The 20,995-nt window shown below is 42.6% G+C and overlaps 1 protein-coding gene across 2 annotated transcripts in view; it reads left to right on the top strand.

Annotated features, from left to right (window-relative positions):
• The window catches only part of PCSK2 (proprotein convertase subtilisin/kexin type 2), a 179,298-nt gene that overhangs the window by 126,868 nt on the left and 31,435 nt on the right, over positions 1–20,995 (top strand). For both annotated transcript variants that reach the window (XM_024206770.3, XM_024206769.3), the window contains 3 exons: positions 7,386–7,462; positions 15,462–15,550; positions 19,626–19,801. In XM_024206770.3, the coding sequence (XP_024062538.1) occupies positions 7,386–7,462; positions 15,462–15,550; positions 19,626–19,801 (342 nt within the window). The remainder of the gene's footprint in view (positions 1–7,385; positions 7,463–15,461; positions 15,551–19,625; positions 19,802–20,995) is intronic.

Raw genomic sequence — 20,995 nt, 5'->3', positions numbered from 1 at the left:
ATGTGTCATTATATAATGCCTGCATCTGTAATTTTCACTCCATGCATTTGAAGAAGTGAGATTTTTTAACCCACGAAAGCTTATGCCCAAATAAATCTGTTAGTCTTTAAGGTGCCACTGGACTCCTTGTTGTTTCCATGAAAGATTGGCATCTTCCTGCCAAGATACCTCACATTTATCAGGGGGGCCATCCCTAGCGAGAGGAAGGGGATTTACTCCCCTGGCCTACTCAGTCTTAGACCTTATTAATTGAGGCTGCTAGTGAGGGTGCCAATTAGTATCAATTGTGATGGTGCTTTCTGTAATTGGGGGTGGGGGAAAGAAAGAGAAAGAGATTTATGTAGGTGAGGCACATGGCCTCGTGCATAGAGCACTGTACTGCAGGAAACCTGGGTTCTATTCCTGGCTCTGCCACTGGCCTGCCAGGGTGACCTGGTACAAGTCACTTCACCTCTCTGTGTCTGTTTCCCTGTCTGTAAAATGAATATAATGATACCCACTGAAGAAAAGAACTATACAATAGCTAGGTATAATTATTGCCTCATTTAAACGAGTTCTGGCAGCCCATCTGTTGTCCTGTTGGGGATAGGCTTTGCCACCTTCATCCCTTTCTGGGGAGAAGGGGGACCACACACTCCTACCACTCTTAGGCCAGATCTCTGGGCTGCAGCCCCCCTGTTTCCCAACCATGTTAACCCAACAGATCCAATTGGGTTTGACACCTGTAAGGCCTTTACCTCCATGAGCCTGTGACAGCAGCTGATTAAAATGATTCAAAACCAACTTCTTCAAAACAAAGCATTATTTGTTCACACAGAGGTCCGTAGCACACAGAGCAAAGGGTTAATACAAGAAAGGCCTGTATGCATGGGACTCACCGACACCAGAATCTTTCCTTGAATGCTTTTGTATGTTCTCTTGACCCCAGTTATCTCCATGCTTGCTACAGTTTGAGTCTCTCACCGTCACTGTGTCTTTGTCAATCTTTCCCCACCAAGGCAGCTGCTGACAACCCACTACAGCCGCCTTCTTCCTTAAGCTGACCCCTTTGAGGCTTTAGTATCCCCTTTGATCTTAGGCTGATGCCTAGGAAAAGTAAACTTGGCCAGCCTGGCTGAAGCCTAGCAGAGACATTGCCCAGTCCATAGCTTCCCCCACTGTTCCCTAAGGAGACTTATCTGTCATTGTTTCATTTCATGTTTGCTTCCCCCGCATCAGCCTCCTCTGATTTAATGCTATTCTATCAGGAAAATATCATCAGGCAGGAAAATATCATACAGGTAAACTAAAGTTATAAAAAATAATACACAGAACTCCCTCATTCTCCACACTAGAAACCACCAACAAAATGAAATAAAATATCCACAATCTCTGTGGGTGACAGAGGGGATAACTCCGTTTCTACACATGTCCAGGCCTGCCCAGGGGTCCATGCTATATATCTAGCTAGGTCTCTATAAAGTCACCCATCCCTGTAGCATCTGGCTGCCTTCTGTCCCATATACATGAAAACAAAGAGCTATGTTTGTTCCAAAGAGGAACAGTCTTTTAAAAGAAATTGTGTTGCTCACATAAAGTCATGTGATCATGTTCTGACAAAAGAAAATACAAGAAATTAAAGATATGGGACAATCCTAGCCTGATTTTGACAGTCTCAATCAAGCATCACTGGGTTCAAGTCAATGTTCTATACACACAGAACAAGGACAAAGAGCAATGGCCCAGAGCTAACACCAAATTGCACTGCACCCCAGACAGGCTGACAACCTGGTGTCCATTTGCTGATACCTGTACACCTAATTGCAAATAACAGTGCTGGACCAAAATAAATGGTGTTTATAATGTTCACCTGTACAAATTAACTACCTCTGCATGTTCATATAAAATGAACTGTATACCTAATTAGCATATTTCCTATGCATCTATTTATAGATGCCTTTTAAAATGTAAATAAAAGGTTACCAGGGCTCTGAGAAATTTTCATGCCAGAACTGTTTGCAGCAAGAACCCAGGGGGATTTTTTGAATAGTCTTGAAACAAACACAAGGCAAATGTTTCAGCTGGCAAATAGGGGAAGCCTTCCCCATATCAACACTGTTTTGGTGCCATTGTTTGTGTGTTTTTCAGTGAGGCATTTTGCCCTCAGTTATATTCCCCTAAGCAAAGAATACACTGTTTGCTTTTCCATCTCATGAAGAATTTATCCTCTGTACTTAAGATCTTATGTACAACTGAATTATTTATTTCCACTGTACAGCTTTGAACAGTACTCACAAGCAATTTGTCAAAGACATTACACACCATCATTTAGGCTTAGTGTTTCTTTGTCTTTTGGTCAGTATAGGAGTCAAGAGAGAAAACCGGAAGTTACAGGACCAGTTCCATAGGGGATTGTACCCATATAAGGGAGCAAAGAACTGAACACTATGTTAAAAAATCTTTATATGTATTTTTAAAGCCCAAAAAACTGTGGACCAAAGTCATCCTTAATCAAATACCATAGATGAATTTAGTCTACTATTAATGAGAGGCATATCTTTTAACGTTTGCCTCCTGGACTGTCATATAAGTGTAGGAAAAATTCTTGAATTAAATAGGAAAACATAGCTGCTTATGCATGGCTCTTTAGAGGCCTATAAAACCATGTAAATATCAGGAAGTGTTCATTCTTATTCAAGATACACAATCATTGCTAAACAGCATATGAAATAATTGGTTTAGTATTTTCCATATGTAACAGAATAACTGTTATACAATAGAAGGGTTTGCCACAAGAAAATACAGGACAACTGTATGAAAAAGGCAAGTCAAAGCTTTTATTTAATTTATGTTTTTGTTTTTATTCGTAGGCCAAAATCATATCTTTGTATATGAACTTTTGTGTGATTTATTGCTTGATAGCATGTTACTTTCTGATCAAATGCTACGTGGTACCATCTTATTAGCATAAGGGTTGCAGGATGTTAGGAACCAAGCTAGAGATGGCCTTTAAAATACAGGACAGGTAGTCTCTCCATGCAATAACAATGGATAAATTTTTGAGTCTACTGTTTATAATAATATCAAGTTGGGCTCATCAAATATTTTCTGCCAAAACCGTTCTTTGATAGGAAAATTGGGTTTTTGATTAAATGAACTTTTAGGGGGAAAGTGTCTGCTTTCTCTGGCTTGTTTTTTAATCAAAAAACTGTACTCCCCAAAATGGAATTTTTCAGTTCTTGGATGAAAACTAAAGTACGTAGCCGAAACTGAAAGGCACGCAAACTACAGCTCCCATGAGGCTCTGAAGCAGCATAGGTTTTTCGACAAAATATTTTGATTTTTGAGTTTTCATCAAAAAGTCAAAATATTCCATGAAAATAAATCCTATTTTCTGACCAGCTCTAATATAAAGTACTTTGTACAGTGTCAGAAGGATTTTATTTCTTAAAGGCTGCAGAAGGCTTGCTGTTTTCAAGAAAGGGCCTGAAGAAAAGGAAGAGGGAACTAAATATTTGAATCTGTAGTTATTTTCTTAGTCTTCCTAATTCTGCTTTTTGTGGACTATGCTGACGGTTTCTTAGAAAATACTCTGCTTCTGTGAATGCAGTACTCTAGTGGGTAACCCAAAATAAGGTAGATCAGAGAGAGGGAATTTTGAAAGGTGTCTTTCTTTAAAAGGAATTTTTTTTCTGAAATTGATGCTTTGTTTGATTGAACATAGAAGAGAGCTACAGTCTGTAGGGTGGGTTGGATTGTTTTCTGAAGCAATTTGCCCATCCCTACTTTGAATATATAGTGATATAATTATATATCTTGAAGGACCTTCCATCCCTTCTTTCTTTGGACAAACTGTCTGATACCGACACCAAGAGCAGCTGATGAGTACACAAAGGGTGTCTGCATGTCTAATTCCTTCCTGACAAATTAGCCACATGTAATTTCCTTTGGGTTTAGCAGGTGGGGAGTGGATTGAATCTACCCACACCAAGATTGAAATAGCAATTTTCACTAAAGTGAGAATTTTATGGGAAAAAGGTCAGAAATTCTGCACCAAATGAGGAACTGGCAAAGCCCAGAACTCATCAAATTAGGTTTTGAGTGTGAACATACTCACATTACTGGCTAGGAGAATGAGATTTGAATTAAAATTAGTTACCTCTAGTTTGCCGAAAATCCATGCCATGCAGAATCCATGGCAATAGCATTAGAAACTTCTTTAATTCCTGATTCAAGTGCATTTCTCTCTAGAGGAAACAAACCTAGAAATTGGTACAGAGTGTACTTCAACTCCTAATCAAATTATCCATAGACAGCCAGGATTTTCATTCTGACTTTACCATGCCCAGATAGCTGTCCAGCTGGTCTTACTATAAGTGGACACAGTACGTGTTAATACATGAAAGGACCTGATCTTTTTCTGTTGACTCGTTCACTTCTCTTCGGTGTATTATACAGCAACAGGGAGGGTCAATGGTAAAGCTCCCACTGACTTCAACAGAGCCAGGATTTCATCCTGATACTTTAAGATGGGGTGTTTGAACTGGCAATACATTTTCTCTCTGTCATTTAGACACTTCACCTACGTACTGTTTTGAACTCCTATGGTCTGGCTTTTGCTACAAAATTGCTGGCAGTAGCCCCTGAAGTTCTCATAGTCGTGAAAAGCTTCTTTCACAATTAAATTAAAAAACAGAGAGAACAAAAAAAGTGCCACCGTGGCTAAACAACAAAGTAAAAGAAGCAGTGAGAGACAAAGAGGCATCCTTTAAAAAGTGGAAATTAAATCCTAGTGAGGAAAATAGAAAGGAGCATAAACTCTGGCAAATGAAGTGTAAAAATATAATTAGGAAGGCCAAAAATAATTTGAAGACCAGCTAGCCAAAGACTCAAAAAGTAATAGCAAAAAATTGTTTAAGTACATCAGAGGCAAGAAGCCTGCTAAACTAGTGGGGCCACTGGACGATTGAGATGCTAAAGGAGCACTCAAGGACGATAAGGCCATTGCAGAGACACTAAATAAATTCTTTGCATCAGTCTTCCCAGCTGAGGATGTGAGGGAAATTCCCACACCTGAGTTATTCTTTTTGGGTGACAAATCTGAGAAACTGTCACAGATTGTGTCATTAGAGGAGGTTTTGGAACAAATTGATGAACTAAACAGTAATAAGTTACCAGAACCAGATGGTATTTACCCAAGAGTTCTGAAGGAACTCAGATGTGAAATTGCAGTGTACTGTGTAACCTAATAATTTAAATCAGCTTCTGTACCCAATGACGGGAGGATAGCTAATGTGATGCCAATTGTAAAGAACAAAATTGTCAGACTCATAATTTGTTGGGGAAGAGTCAACATGGTTTTTGTAAGGGCAAATCGTGACTCACGAATCTATTAGAATTCTTTGAGGGGGTCCACAAGCATGTGGACAAGGGGAATTCAGTGGATATAGTGTACTTAGATTTACAGAAAGCCTTTGACAAGGTCCCTCACCAAAGGCTCTTAAGCAAAGTAAGCTGTCATGGGATAAGAGGGAATGTCCTCTCATGGATTGGTAACTGGTTAAAAGATCGGAAACAAAGGGTAGGAATAAATGGTCAGTTTTCAGAATGGAGAGAGGTAAATAGTGGTGTCCCCCAGGGGTCTGTGCTGGGACCAGTGCTATTCAACATATTCATAAATGATCTGGAAAAAGTGGTAAACACTGAGGTGGCAAAATTTTCAGATGATACAAAACTACTGAAGATAGTTAAGTCCCAAGCAGACTGTGAAGAGCTACAAAAGGATCTCACAAACCTCTTGGGTGACTGGGTAACAAAATGGCAGATTAAATTCAATGTTGATAAATGCAAAGTAATGCACATTGGAAAACATAATCCCAACTATACATATAAAATGATGGGATCTAAATTAGCTGCCACAACTCAAGAAAGAGATTTTGGAGTCATTGTCGCTAGTTCTCTGAAAACATCCACTCAATGTGCAGCAGCAGTTTAAAAAGCAAACAAAATATTGGGAATCATTAAGAAAGGGATAGATAATAGGACAGAAAATATCATATTGCCTCTATATAAATCCATGGTACGCCCACATCTTGAATACTATGTGTAGATGTGGTCACCCCATCTCAAAAAAGATTTATTGGAATTGGAAAAAGTTCAGAAAAGGGCAACAAAAGTGATTAGGGGTATGGAATGGCTGCCATATGAGGAGAGATTAATAAGACTGGGACTTTTCAGCTTGGAAAAGAGATGACTAAGGGAGATATGATAGAGGTCTATAAAATCATGACTGGTGTGGAGAAAATAAATAAGGAAGTGTTATTTACTTCTTTTTATAACACAAGAATCAGGGGTCACCAAATGAAATTAATAGGCAGCAGGTTTAAAAAAAATAAAAGGAAGTATTTCTTCACACAATGCACAGTCAACCTGTGGAACTCCTTGCCAGAGGATGTTGTGAAGACCAAGACTATAACAGGGTTCAAAAAAGAACTAGATAAATTCATGTAGGATAGGTCCATCAATGGCTATTAGCCAGGATGGGCAGGGTTGTTGTCCCTAGCCTCTGTTTGCCAGAAGCTGGGAATGGGCAACATGGGATGGATCACTTGATGATTACCTGTTCTGTTCATTCCCTCTGAGACACCTGGCTTTGGCCACTGTCGGAAGACAGGATACTAGCTAGATGGACCTTTGGTCTGACCCAGTATTGCCGTTCTTATTTAAAAACTAAGTTGAGTTTTTAGCTTGAATCTACCTCTCCTCCTAAAGAAAAATTCCACTTATGGACATTTCCTGGTTCTGCCATTGACATGCTGTGTGTCCTTGAGCACTTTACTGATCTGGGCCTCTGTTTCCTCTCCCACCCTTTGTCTGCCTTGTCTATTTAGATGTAAATTCTTCAGGCTCGGGTCTGTCTCTTAATATTTTTTGTACACTGCTTAGCACCTCTCAGGTGGGGCCTCTGGGCACCACTCTAATACAACAACAACAACAATAATAATAATTAATAATGCCCAACAGTTGTAATACAAATATCTCAAAGCACTGTAAAAGGTGGGTAAATGTTATTATCCCCATTTTGGGGGAACTGAGGCAGAAAGACGTGACATGACTTGCCCATGGTAATCCAGTGACCCAGAGACAGAAGTCGGAATAGTACTAAACACCAGCCCATGCTGCTTGCATACTACTTTGAGGAAAGTTCATCTCAGACATTTAATGCAGTAACTAATAATAGCTGAGATGTGGTATGTCCAGCATACCAGATATATTAGACGACACTCGGATAAAACAGAACAAAAAGGGGAGTTTATTAACATTGTACAAGTTCCCTCATTCTGCATTCTGTTTTGCTTTGTTGGCCTGTTTTCATGCAGACTCATTGAGATATTTGTGTTTTCCAGAATGCCAAAGCCAGCTATGACTTCAGCAGTAACGACCCCTACCCGTATCCCCGCTACACAGATGACTGGTTTAACAGGTAATAGAGCTCAGTCAGCTGTCACTACAGGTATTAGGAAATCCTAAGGCTCTGCTGATAGTTTCAGTGTCCGTCTCTCCACTAAACGATGTGGTTTTCAGCACAGCAGTTGCTGTGTCGCTATCCTCTGAAGATTAGATATTACTGTTTTCACATTGATTTTTTTTTTATCTAGTGTGTTCTCCTGGGAACCACTTCTATCGCTCTGATCAGCTGAGTTATGGTATATAAAGTGTTTGCTACTCCAGAAAGACGAAGGCATACCTGAAATGTTTGTGTAGGTGATAACGATATAATTTTCTGTCTGCTAACTGAAGAAGTCATGATACCCAGGTCTGAATTTATGCTTCATAGCAATTTTTTATTGTTCTCCTTCCTCCATCATCATGTCTCACCCACGGCCTTCAAGTTATTTTAAAGGGAGCAATATGGAGGCTGGGATTTTATGAGCAGGGGGGAATCTGTCAGGAAAGGAATTTGAGAACAACTTGAAAATACATGTAAAGTTCCCATAAAGACTTGATGTCACAGTTTGCCACAGTGCCCCATGGCCACAGTCCCTAACCTCAGGCTACTGCAGCATCAAAGGACAAATATCTCACTGAACACAGCAGGGGATCAATATGGTCATTTACTAATGAGCCTCAGGGGTAGGACGGGTGATGGAGCAGCCTGTATTCCCTCTTCGCCTTCTTTGGTACCACACCCAGGGGAGATATGCTCAAATCTGGCACTGGAATACATCAGAAGAGGCCTGCCACTCTCCCTGTTGTTACTTCCAAGGTGAGCTTTGCCCTTACTATATACTCAAAGCCTTTAATGGACTTCAAGTTCTCTGTCTAGCAGTGACACCTCCTGCCTTCGTAAGGAATTTGAAAACCGTCTGAAGATCCATTCCATAAGTAAGCAGCGTCTGTTTTCTTAGGGTAGTCCAGAAACAAGTTCCATAACACCTGTGTCTTACTTGGAGAAGGAGCCTTTTCCATGGTTACTGCCTCCCCTGTAGCAACTCCTGAAGCACTGGGACCTTGAGGACCCCCTTTCCTACTGTCCTGTTGGAACCGTCCTTTACCCCATGACAGGAGAGGGCACTATGCGGATCCCTGCACCTCCTACAGTGGTGTTTGTACCTGCACTGGGAATGAAAACATTTCCCATCGTTAAATGCAAAGCACACATTGGCTTTTATATCGTCATGTTGAAGCCAAGGTTTTGGCACAGGCAGCCCGCTCTCCGTGAATGTCAGCTGGGCAGGGCGATAAGGAGTCAGACATTTCAGCAAAGGTCCTGGTCTATTTTACCCCAGGGTAAATCAGGATCCTCTGCTGTCCTCTGACTAAATTCTCTTAATCACCCCCCCACACGCCACCATATGTAGCATGAGCCCCCACTATTAAGTCCTTATACTTAGGGCCCTACCAATTTCATGGCCATGAAATATGCATCATGGACAATGAAATCTGGTCTCCTCCCCACAGGAAATCGAATCTTTTGTGTGCTTTTACCCTATACTATACAGATTTTGTAGGGGAGACCAACATTTCTCAAATTGGGGGTCCTGACCCAAAAGGGAGTTGCAGGGGGGTTGCAAAGTTATTTTAGGGGGGTCGCAGTATTGCCACCCTTACTTCTGTGCTGCCTTCAGAGATGGGCGGCTGGAGAGTGGCGGCTGTTGGCTGGGTGCCCAGCTCTGAATGCAGCGCCCTGCCAGCAGCAGCGCAGAAGTAAGGGTGGCAATACCATACCATACCACCCTTCTGTGCCGCTGCTGGCGGTGGCTCTGCCTTCAGAGCTGGATTCCCAGGCAGCAGCTGCCTCTCTCCAGCTGCCCAGTTTTGAAGGCAGTGCCCCCGCCAGCAGCAGCGCAGAAGTAAGGATAGCAGTACCGTGACCCCCTCCACAACTCCTTTTTGGGTCAAGACCCCTACAATTACAACACCGGGAAATTTCAGATTTAAATAGCTGAAATCATGAAACTTATGATTTTTAAAATTCTATGACCAAGAAATTGACCAAAATGGACCGTGAATTTGGTAGGGCCCTACTCATACTTAAACAAGGAAATACACCTCTCGGGGCTCCTCACACAAATTATACTCGCATAAATGTGAAAGGCTGTGCACCAGTTCTCAAGAGTTTGAGGCACCTTAGGCCTGGAGGGTTTGTCCTTCTCATTTTCATGCTTTTTGCTCCCTTCCTCTGTCCTGAAAAGCAAGATAAATAAATCCACAAATTCCTCTTTCCAAATCTTTTTTTTAACCCCTTTAAGCAGATGATTCCCAAGTGGACAGTGGATCTCACATAAGCTCTAGGATCATCAGCTGTCATGTCTCCTGCCTTTGTTCATTCGGAATGATGCCACCTGGAAACAGGGGGGACCCTTCCTAATTGCTCCATATTCCTTTGTGGGGTACCAGTCCCCCCAAACCTTTGACAGTCCTACCCCCTCATCTGAGAGGGGCCCGCTGTCATCAGGCAGGCTGCCAACCTATGGGCCACCGATGCCAATGATTTTGCCAGGTCAGCCCACATCCCCGGGCTGGATGTCTGAGGGAGGAGGGACCTGGGTTGCCATTTTGCCCCACTGTGCTGAGGTTAGCAATTCCCTCCTTCAGTGCCTGAAGGCTGCTGACAAACTCCACCGCTGCATCCCCAGGATGCCAGAAGAGCTTTTGGCAGATTATGGGTGTGAGGCGCAGGCCCAGGGTCACTCACCCGCTCCTCATCATCTCTGTCCACCTCTGAGGCTTGGACCCTCACTATTCTCAACCTCAGACCCTGAATCCATCCCTTGCACCTCCTGTAGGAGGGGTTCTGAATCCTAACCAGGAAGGACACCCTCTTTTGACTCACCACTATCTGCAAAATGAACTATTCCCGCAGAGGTCTCAGCTCCTGCCCAGCTGCTCCGCTCGACCTGTGATTCTCCTCCTGTGCCTGTGGCAGGCACATTGGTCCTCGACTGATCTCCAGTCCTGCGAAAACTGAGTACATCCTGCCCCCTGCTCTGCCTCTTCCCCCAAGGGTCCCGCCTCTGCTCCTCCTTTTCCCTTGAGGTCCCGCCCCTGCTCTGCCTCTTTCCTCAAGGCCCCACCCCCGCTCGCTCTTCTCCCTCATCCCCTTTCCTCATTGCTTAATCCTCTCCACCTCCCTCCCCACCCCGCCCTGCCCCCCAGCTGGGCTCCCTCTGCTCTGGGGCTGGGACAGGAGCTGCAGCCCCTGACATGGAGCCTACCCACCCATGAGATGCAGGTAGGAGACAGTGAGTAACCCCTTCCCTTCTGTAACAGCCAAAAGAGGCTCCACATGGCCTCTTCTGGGAACTGGGGAATGCTAGCCAATGAGCACCCCTGTCTCCCAGCTGGCCAATGGGTGCCAAAGACTCCCAGGGGGAGGAGCTACTTATTGTGCCTTGGTGAGTGTGTCCCTCCCTTGCCGCTGGGACAGTCCCCCTTTCACCACTGGCCCCATCAATTTCCCCCACCCATTGTTGCGGATGGGTGGCATTTGGTAATTTTTAGGGGCAGATCCTTAGCTGGTGTAAGAGTCGTACAGGGTTAGCTTTTCAAAGAATGGACTATAAAGGTCCAATTTTGCTCCACTTGCAGTCAATGATAAAGTAAATGACTTCAATGCATGCAAGAAGGAACTGCAAAGTGAAATATCATTTTTACATAAAGAAAATATTTCTCTGTGAGTAGTTTAAGTGATTTGTGTAACAGGAAGTGGAGAACTTTTAAAAAAACAGGAACCAGGGGGCTTTTGTTAGCAGGCAGCTGCGTGTGCAAAATGTCATTAGGTTTTTAAAAGACTCAGGGAGAGGTGTTCATGCTCATGAGCACAGCTGCTTTGCTTGTAAACACAGATACAGTGCCTCTTCTAACTCACGCTATTTAAGACAGCCAAAAATCTCTGTCACCTTAATTCTAATAAACAGTGGTCTCTGAAGCAGTGCATAGTGAGGAATGGGAATTTGGGAGGGCCCCAACTTATGGTCGATGAGCAATGACCAGACAGCTTGGCTGGGCCCCTTTTTGGCTCCAGCATCCTGGACCCCTTTTCCTATCCCTGCTACCCATTCCCCATCACCTCTTGTGTCATGTCCCGTACCCCACACCACAGAAGTAGCAGCCTCTGCTTCTCTCTGTCACATAGTTGCAGCTGCCTGGCTATTGACTGCTGCCTCCCTGAGTGCACGGTTCCACCAATACAGGCTCTTGCAGGGAATCTGTGTTTCCTAAGTTGTGTGCCTCTTCCCTCCCTATAGGGTGGTGGCAGGAGCAGTTGCTGACTGAGTTGGAACAGCTTGGGGAGAGGGAGATGCTCCCAGGATCAGAGGCTTTCTGTCTCTTTGCCCAGCCCCTGGAGCAATCTGCAGCTGCTGTTACAGGAAAGGGTGTGTGAGTGCGGCGGGGGTATCACACAAGCTTAGATTTGGGTGTGCCTGGGTGTTGATTGGGAGGGTCGTGGCCCACCCATGTTACACCCCTGCACTAAGACCCAGAGGGATGGTGTCTGTGGTGCTGTGTGTAGGGCACTTGCAAGGGAATTAGGAGGACTTGGGTTCTGCTCCCATTTGTGTCCCTAACCTACTGCTTGATGCTGATCAAGTCACCTCTCTATTTCCCTTCCTACTCTTTCTCTGCCTATTCAGAAGGTGAGTGCTTGAAGGTCTCTTGCTATGTGTATTATACAGAGGAGCTGTGCAAATATTAGCTTTTTCAATTCGCTGGCACTTCCAAAATATTGGATGGGGGGGATTCATTTCAGGTCAAACCAAAAATGAAAACCTTCAAAAAAATTGGTGACTTGAAAAGTAAAAAAATCATTTTAGGTAGAAATAAATGATTTGTTTGACCAAACGAAACATTTCATTTTGATTTTGAGTCTTTTTCAGCACTTTCAAACAAATTAAATAGATTTGAAGGACATTTTGAAACAAAACGTTGTCGCAAAACAAAAAGTCAGAATCTTTAATTTCAAAAATGTTGCGACAAAACATTTCAACTTTTTTGGATTTTTTTTTTTACATGAACCATTCAGCAAAACTGATAAAAATTTGCAAAATGTTTTGGGTTTCCAAATCTGCATTTTTCACCAAAAAAAAAAAAGAAGGTTTTGGCCAACTGTTTTTTGCCTAGCTCTAATATAATGGGGCTCCTTCTCAGGTGGGGCCTTTAAGTGCTACTGTAATATAAATAAATAGTTATGAGACAGCTTGTTTCTACTTATACGGCCCTATAAATATTAACACTTTATATTCTCCATGTTCCCTCCCCCTCTCCAAGATATTAGTTTGTCAAACATATTCAGTACTTCTGAAGAACTTGTTGGCCAGAGTTACAATTACCCTTCACCTCTATTTATTAAAGGCCACACCTGCAGTTTTCCCTCTCATTTTTTCCATCAATATAATGAGAACAACATAATGGATAATTGGGGATTTGTATAAACAGATACAGCAGCCTTTTCTATTGCATTAACTACTCCTGAGGGCATTCTGCACCAAAAAATTTATTTTTGTGCACAATATTATAAAATTCTGCAAATTTAATTTGTCAAATAAATGTGGAGGCTCCAGCATGGCATTGGGGAACACAGGCCACTGGCTGCACAGAGGTGAGAGATCACTGTGCAGCTCCCCCTCCTGGGACACGGACTCAGCGGTGAGGCTGCACCCAACCCTGACACAGCGCAAGGACCGGGCCTGCCCTAGAAACATCACAGAGCCCTGCCCCTCTGTGCCAGGTGCACCAGGTGTGGCCAGGCAGGCTCAGCAAGGCAGGAACCAAGTGTGGAGGGGCTTAGTGTGGGGGAAATCCAGGTGTGGGTTGAGAGGGTTCTGTGTGGGTGCGGGCGGCTCAGTGGGGGATAAGAGTGCGGGGGGAATCTGGATGCACAGGGGCTTGTTGGGGGGGTTCTGGGTGCAACAGTAACGGAACCCTGCAGGGGGGTCCAGGTGAAGGTGGTTGGGGCTCAGCAGGCGGGTCTGAGTGTGGGGGGGATAGAGCTCAGCAAGGGGGCTGGGGTCTCAGTGGGGGGGTCCAGATGCTGGGGTAGTGGGGATCAGTGGGGTTGGGATCCAGGTGCAGCTGGTTGGGGCTCAGTAGGGTTGGAATCCGGGTGCGGGTGGCTCGTCGGGGTGGTCCAGGTGCAGGGGGAGGGGGCTCATTGGGAGGGTCTTGGTATGAGGGGGTCTGGATGCACGGGGGTTGGACGGATGGTAGAGCAGCTCCCTGTACAGTGATCCCTCCTCCTGCAGCTGAGCAGCGATGGGTGCAGGAAGCGTAGGTGGGGGGGGGGCGGCAGGAAGTCTGCAGAGCTTCCTACAACCAGGGGAGAAATCTGGGGGTGGGTGTGACCTGGCATTTTTAGAAAGTTTTTGAACATCGCAGCTTCCCTGTGTGACGGGAGCAGTGTCATACCCTATATCCTACAGGTGACTAGATAATGAATGCCCAGCCGCGCTGTAGCTTTTTCACAGTTCTTTTAACAAGGACAGTCAAGGAAAACCTTCTGAGTTATTGAAAGAAATTTATCCAGCAGATGTACAAGAAACATATTTCAGTCTTTTCCCTGCCCAAAGAGCCTTCAGAAAAGGGTCCTGAAACAAGCATAAGATTTTCACGATGGTGGGATATTTGGAAACCAGTCATTTTCCTACAATAGATGTGTCTCTAAAAACATAAGCTAGGAAATATTACAGGAAAAAGAATACATGGTCCCAAGATTTCTCACACCTCTGTTGTACCAGCCTTTTCAACCTGCACTTTGAGGGAGAGGGAAAGAAGATAGAGGCTGAATTTAAAAAAAGAAATAAAACAAAATAATCCAGCTGCTGCAGGTTATAGAGCATATTAGAGTATGTGACCTTTGTAATATGGTAACGCTAATGTTGCGAGCCACCAGGATACTACAGAGATAACCACAATATACATGCATAGAGGGTAATATAATTTAGGTGTAGAAAATATCCCATCTGCTAAAACATGGTGAACTGTAAAAAAATATGTATTTATTTTATTGGAGAGGAAAACCAGACACCCTCCCTTCCTCCTCACTTAGGCCTCCAAGCCTAACTTGGCACATATTTTCAGCATTTGTTAAGGATTGTAAAACACTTTGAAGATGAAAAATATGATTGAAGCACAATGGGCTGATTTTGAACCTGGGGCCTTCAGTGCCAAAGCACAGACTTGTCCTACATGAGTTTAAAGAAATCACTTTATTAGCTAACAGCAGTAGTGGACTGGTATTTTCTCTGTGGACTAGCTACTAAAGGAGGATGAGACACACACAGCACCCTGCCTAACTTGGCAATGCTTTTGCAGCTGGTGTGTCGTGACTGCTGCTTGACATGCTGACCCGCATTGTCACTTTATTTCCCTGTGCTCCCCCTTCTGTGTGTTGCATCCATCTGCTGCCTCTTTAGATTGTGAGCTCTTCAGGTCAGGGGCAGTCAGTTTGCTGGGTGTTTGTACAGCGCCTAGCACAATGGGGCCCTGATCCGTGGGGGGCCTTTAGGTGCCACCATAACACGCAAAATAAATAATAAATGTGCTAAGTACTATTACTATACGCTGTTGAAGTGCTAAGTATTAGTAGTAGTATTAGACCACTCTTTCCAATGCTATTTCTACTGTCCAACAAGATAGAGCCTGCTTGAAAAACTGGATTCTAAAAAGGGCTGAATAACTTTACAACTAAATAGAGCATAATTATGCATGCTAATATTAGAATAAACATCGCTCAGGCTTTAGAGGGTAAACTGGTTACTCCATATACAGCAGTGTGCAGTTTGCTAAGTGCAGCAATGGAGTTTTGCTTTCTTCTGGAGCATCTGGTGTTAACTGGGACAAGAGGAAAGATACCAGTCTTGATTAACCAATGGCCTGATCCAGCATGCTCCTAATGGTGTGTAATACTGTGTGTGCAAACTGGGTAATAATGTTGATCAGGAGCAGTGATTTACATGGTCTCTCTTTATTCATCTTTGCAGTCATGGAACCAGGTGTGCAGGGGAAGTGTCGGCTGCAGCAAACAACAACATCTGTGGAGTTGGCGTGGCATACAACTCAAAGGTGGCAGGTATGACACCAATACAGTGAGAAACCCCAATCCTGTTCTCCTCACTCAGATTTTCCTTGGGTAAGGCGCCCACTGTAGGTCACGGGAGCTTTGCCCAGATAAGGACGGCAGGTTTTGGTCCAGACTTTGTACTTCTGTCACAGAAGTTTTAAGTGCTAAACATTTAACAAGGGGCATCTCCCCTTCTCTTTTTGCACTCTCCTATATTGTTAATATACTTAATTATTTAACGAGGGGAATGGCATTCCTTCTGCTCATTCTCATTTCAAGTCCTGTTTCCATACTGATTTCGATATGAGCTAACTTATTTCTCCTTTTGTGTACTGTTGTAGGTCTCATCTGAAACAAATCTAAATGTGCAGCAGAAGAAATATACTTGTAGTTGTACTTAATATGATGCAGAGATGAGCTGCCTCAGATTGTTTTTTCCTATCAGTTGTGCATCTCCGAAAAAACAAAATCCACTCCATTACACTGAACTTATCTCTAGGTTTGCATGGGGCCAGATACTCAGCAGGTGTAAATCAATGTAGCGCCATTAATGTTGATGGTTGTTGACCCCAGCTGACAGTTTGGCTCCTAGAGTGCATGCACAGTGATTTCTTTTCTGACGGTTTAGCTGGCCTCCCTTTTTGTTGTTATATCTGAATGATCACCACATCCAGATCCATAAAACAATAAGCTTCCCAAATCGGGCACATGCCCAGAAGCAAAATCTCCGCGATGGAATGGCAAAGCAATTTCTACTAAACAATTAAGCTAAGACAGTTCTATCATTTTATAATTGGCTCAAAGTGGCACTCTCACAAGGAGTATCATTTTTTATCTGCCACTCAAAATGGTACAGAACTCTGTCCTGACTATGAAAACCCAAGGAAATTCATAGAAATCATCGAATTTTAGGGCTGGAAGGACCCTCAAGAGGACATGTCGTTCATCCCCCCCCAGCACTGAGGCAGGATTAAATAAACCTAGACCATTGTAGATCAAAGTTATACCTAGACCACAGGCCTTCTGCTTTGAGCTTTACTAAATAAGCCATGACTAGGCTTATAGCAGTAAAAAATAAAAGCAAACAAACAAATGAACAAAAAACCCTTCCAACAAATAAAAAGCCAGGAGTTACAGAAAGGATATAAACTCTCGTGTTTCAGGAATTAATCACTTCTGACTAGTGAGACTTAAAAAGGAACTTTCTGTGGGCAAGTTGTCTAATGTTGGATTTTTTGCAAGGATTTGTGAAGCAATGTTTATCAGTCACTCTTGGTGACAAGATACAGGACTTGGTGCTTGTCGACATGGTGGGGTAATGCACTCTATGGGGGTGTGATTTCTAAAGTGCACTAACGTATTATGCATTAATTGGTCTGTGTAGACCCTGCTGGTTCACTTTCATGTCGTGCTATTTGAAACAGGACCATATTAAAGAGCTCTAGGGAATCTTTAGTGCACACCAGCAGAGTCTACACAGAACAATTAATGCACAACACATTAGTGTGCTTTAGAAATCACACTCTGTAGAGGGTGCTACCCCCTGTGGCCCTAAATGGACCACTGGCCTGAACCCAGTCTGGCAGTTCCTGTGTTCCTATGCCAAGCAAATTATCACTACAAATCATGAGCAACAAAACTAATTGAAATGGTATTATTTGTTCAGGAAACCTACCCTCAAAAACCAAAAATCAACTAGCATGTACAAAGTGCTATTTCAACTTCTGACTCTTTACTTTCAATGAATGAACTTTAAAGGGTTTGGATGATGAGTCTGGTTTAGATCTGCACCCCAAAAAGGGGTGGGGGTGGCGAGGGTGTGGATGTGGGTGTGTGCATGTGCATGGGAAAATACACAATAGCAGCCAGACTTCTTGGATCTGTATAAATTGAGTTGAAAATCTTGTAAGAACAGGGTTTGTCATGAGATATCTGTTACTTCCTGCTTCCTTTCAGCCAGTTACTTATTGAAGTGCACAGGTCTTCATGACTGCAGGTTGTTCTAGCCTCTCTCCACTGCAGTGCTAGCCCTTCCCTTCAAAATCTGAAGGGGAGGAGTGGTGTTATTGTTTTAGTTGCTGCAGTCAGTGAGACATGAAGTTCAAATTAATATGTAGCGTTGCATTGAGAAGGGACCATTGTCACCATTGTTCAGTAATTACGCACATTGATCAGAGAAGGGCACGAAACACAGTATTTATATTCTGATATTGGACACCCAAATTTGCATGCATTCGGTTCTGGGGTTTTGGTTCAGGGCTATCTCTACTATTAATGCAACTCTGTAACTTCAAGTCAGTTATTTATAAGCTACATAGCAAAGCCCTTGGGCTGTACTAATGTCCTACAGAAGCTGTAACAAGCTACCATACTTGTCAATTTCCTAACAAAATTCCATATTGAGGTACGTTTATTTTAAGGCAAACAACATCCCATGTTTCTAAACTGAGAAAAGCTCTGGTTTATTACTGAGGTCTATAGCACCACCAAGTGGAAATCAGTAAATCCATCAAACCTCTGGAGGAAGCTGACATGTTTATGACATGTCTCTGGGTCCCATCCTCAACAGGTGTAAAGTGGCATAGGACGTCACAGCCAGCTGAGGATCTGGCCCCTAACTTTTTTCTCTTTGATCCCACTTTTTTTGCATTGAAGTCAAATCTGATGACTTGGCTAACATTTTAGCTCTGTCTGGGCACTCTCTTGTCATCGTCTGTGAAATTCAGCAGTTTCAGTTCACAGACATTCACACCAGTCTTTGTTTCTTTGAGTGTATGCGGGATCTCACGCCCTGAGTTTCAGAGAATGCCGATTTGTTGAAAACAAAATTGTTCAACTTGAAACATTTTTGAAAAAATAAGTTTTAAAATTGTCAAAATGTTCACATCAGCATTTAAAACATGAAAAATTCAAGTTTTCCAATTCAAAACAACTATTTGTTAAAAAAATTAAGTTAATTATATTTTTTTAAAATAAAAAATGGTCAAAATCAAAATGAAACATTTCACAATTATGGAAATAAAAAGTTTTGATTGACCTCAACCAATTTTTTCCAGGTTTTCAAGATTGCAACTTTACTGCCCTGTTCAGAATATTTTGAGGGACAGGAAATCTGTTTCCCACCCAGCTGTATGTTTTTGTTGTTGTTGTTCCAGTCCATTCCTAGTTTAAACCATTGAAAACTAATGAGTTCCCACCCAAAGCCATACATGGAATGAGTTTACTTTAAACCATTCCAGGTTACTCTAGTCTCAGGCAAGACTCAATGAAAGGTCTCTAACCTTCAGCCTGGCCTGTGTTTGGGTTGATAATGAATCATGATTTAGTGTTGTCCCAAAAAAGGCTTGTGTTGCTCAAATCGTCATACTCTTTGGCTTGGTTGGAGCTGGAATTCAGAGACCAATTAAATCAGCCTATACTGGAAGTTACCCAAAAAACTTTTTCAGAACAATAGCCATGTTTCCCTACTGTACATGTATACAAAGGTACAGCTGTCATTATTTCCATATAAGACATTTGTAGCTTTCCCTCTCCTTTCTGATTATAAACACTAGCCCATATTGTGGAGAAAGGCAAGAGAAAACCTGTTGGGAGATGAATGAAGTATATAACATGTGAGTGAATGGGATTGAGTGGTTAGGGTAGAGTACTGTGTAAGAGTTTTGTGCTCTAGTCCTTGAATATTCTACTTTCTGTGTGATCTTGGCCAGATTGCACAATTTTTATCTCAACTTCCCCATCTGTAAAATGTGTAATTACTTTTTCCTTACAGAGTGTATGTAGCTTAATTGTTTCTTAATGTGTTTGGAAACACTTGGATGAAAGGTGCTGTATAATTGCAAAGTTCAATAGTAGAATCAGTAATAAACCACTCGCTCCTTTCTGTGCCACCACTTCATTGCTATAGCTGTATGCTATAGCTCTGTTGTATAGACTGGAATCTGAACTTTTAATACAAAATGATTGTGGAACTAAGATAACCAGTGAGCTGTAATGCCTGAAACTGCAGGTATAAATCAGATCCTGAGCCTATATCCTGTCTTTGGCAATTCATAATTCATTTTTATTTTGATTACATCAACAGGTATCCGAATGCTGGACCAGCCTTTTATGACAGACATTATTGAGGCTTCCTCTATCAGTCACATGCCTCAAGTCATAGATATATATAGTGCCAGCTGGGGGCCAACTGATAACGGAAAGACTGTGGATGGACCTAGAGAACTAACTTTGCAAGCCATGGCAGATGGTGTGAACAAGGTAATGTTTCTGTTAAACAAGCTGGGGAAGATGACTGTATTGCTTACACACACTGGGCATTGAAAGCACTGCACGTGGGTAGGTCAAAACTCTGCAAATCGCTTAGGAACATTGCAGAACACAATCCGATTATGTCAGGCTGTCCCAGTTATTGATTTATTGCTCACAAATCTTTGCCATGGTCTGCACTGCAGGTGGTTCCTTCTGCAGTACCAATGTTTGCTTATATTTGTTCACTGGTCTCAGGACACAGTTTGTCTATACTAAAATCTCTCTCTCGCTCTAAATCAAGTGTTCTGTTCTGTCATATGGGATCACAGTCAAAATGTAAAAGACCTATCCGATCATTGTCTCTAGATGTCCTCCAACACAAGCCATATGATCTGTAAAGCTGGCACAACTCTGGCTCTTTCTGTGTGTCGCCAGTTTCATTATTGCATTTTGAAGTTGTACTGTCTTTCAGTCATTTATAGATAACCCTCATCACAGAGGTGACGCACAGTAATTGCATTGTGGCCATTGGGGTTTTAATCTATTAGAAGCTCTCCGATCCCCGGTACATAAGCTCACCTCCTCCATGCTAGAATCATTCTTTAATCCCCCTTCTCGTGATCTGCCTCTCAGATGTTGTCTCTTTCTTCCCACCCCTGGGCCAGATATAAGCAGGAAGGTGAGCATTAGCTATGAGCATGCATCAATACTGGTTAGGGAAAGAACTGACTGGAGAGGCAGAGCAAAGAGATGAGACTGCAGCTATAGAGAGGTGGGTAGGGAGCAAAAGTGAATTGGCTGTAAGATTCTTCTTCAGGGGGATCAAATGGTGAGGGGAAATCAAAGCTACTGTTTATACTGACAGAATGGTATGTACATCTCATCGTCATTATTATTATGGAACTAGAATCAGCTCGCCATCTATTTTCAGTTCTGATTTGTAAACTGTTCTCCATTTTTTTTCCTGACAAAAAAATGTTATTTTCGTTTAAATTGAAATGTTCTGAAAAATGGTAGATTTTGACTCTGGGGGGATGGAATTTGAAAGAATTTTGTCAGAAATTTTGTTTTGGAAAATTTTGAAATTTCATTTTGAATTTTATTTATTTTTATTTTTATTATTTGTGTTATTTTACATTATTTCATGGCATGTCAGTAGTAGTACATAACATGTACTGCTGACATGTCTTAATAAGGCATAAT

Source organism: Terrapene carolina, unplaced genomic scaffold (assembly GCF_002925995.2).
Source record: "Terrapene carolina triunguis isolate 2854851 unplaced genomic scaffold, T_m_triunguis-2.0 Scaffold132, whole genome shotgun sequence".
NCBI classification, from domain to species: Eukaryota; Metazoa; Chordata; order Testudines; family Emydidae; genus Terrapene; species Terrapene triunguis.
Note: the sequence above shows the minus strand (reverse complement) of the source record. Positions and strands in the feature narration are given on the sequence as shown.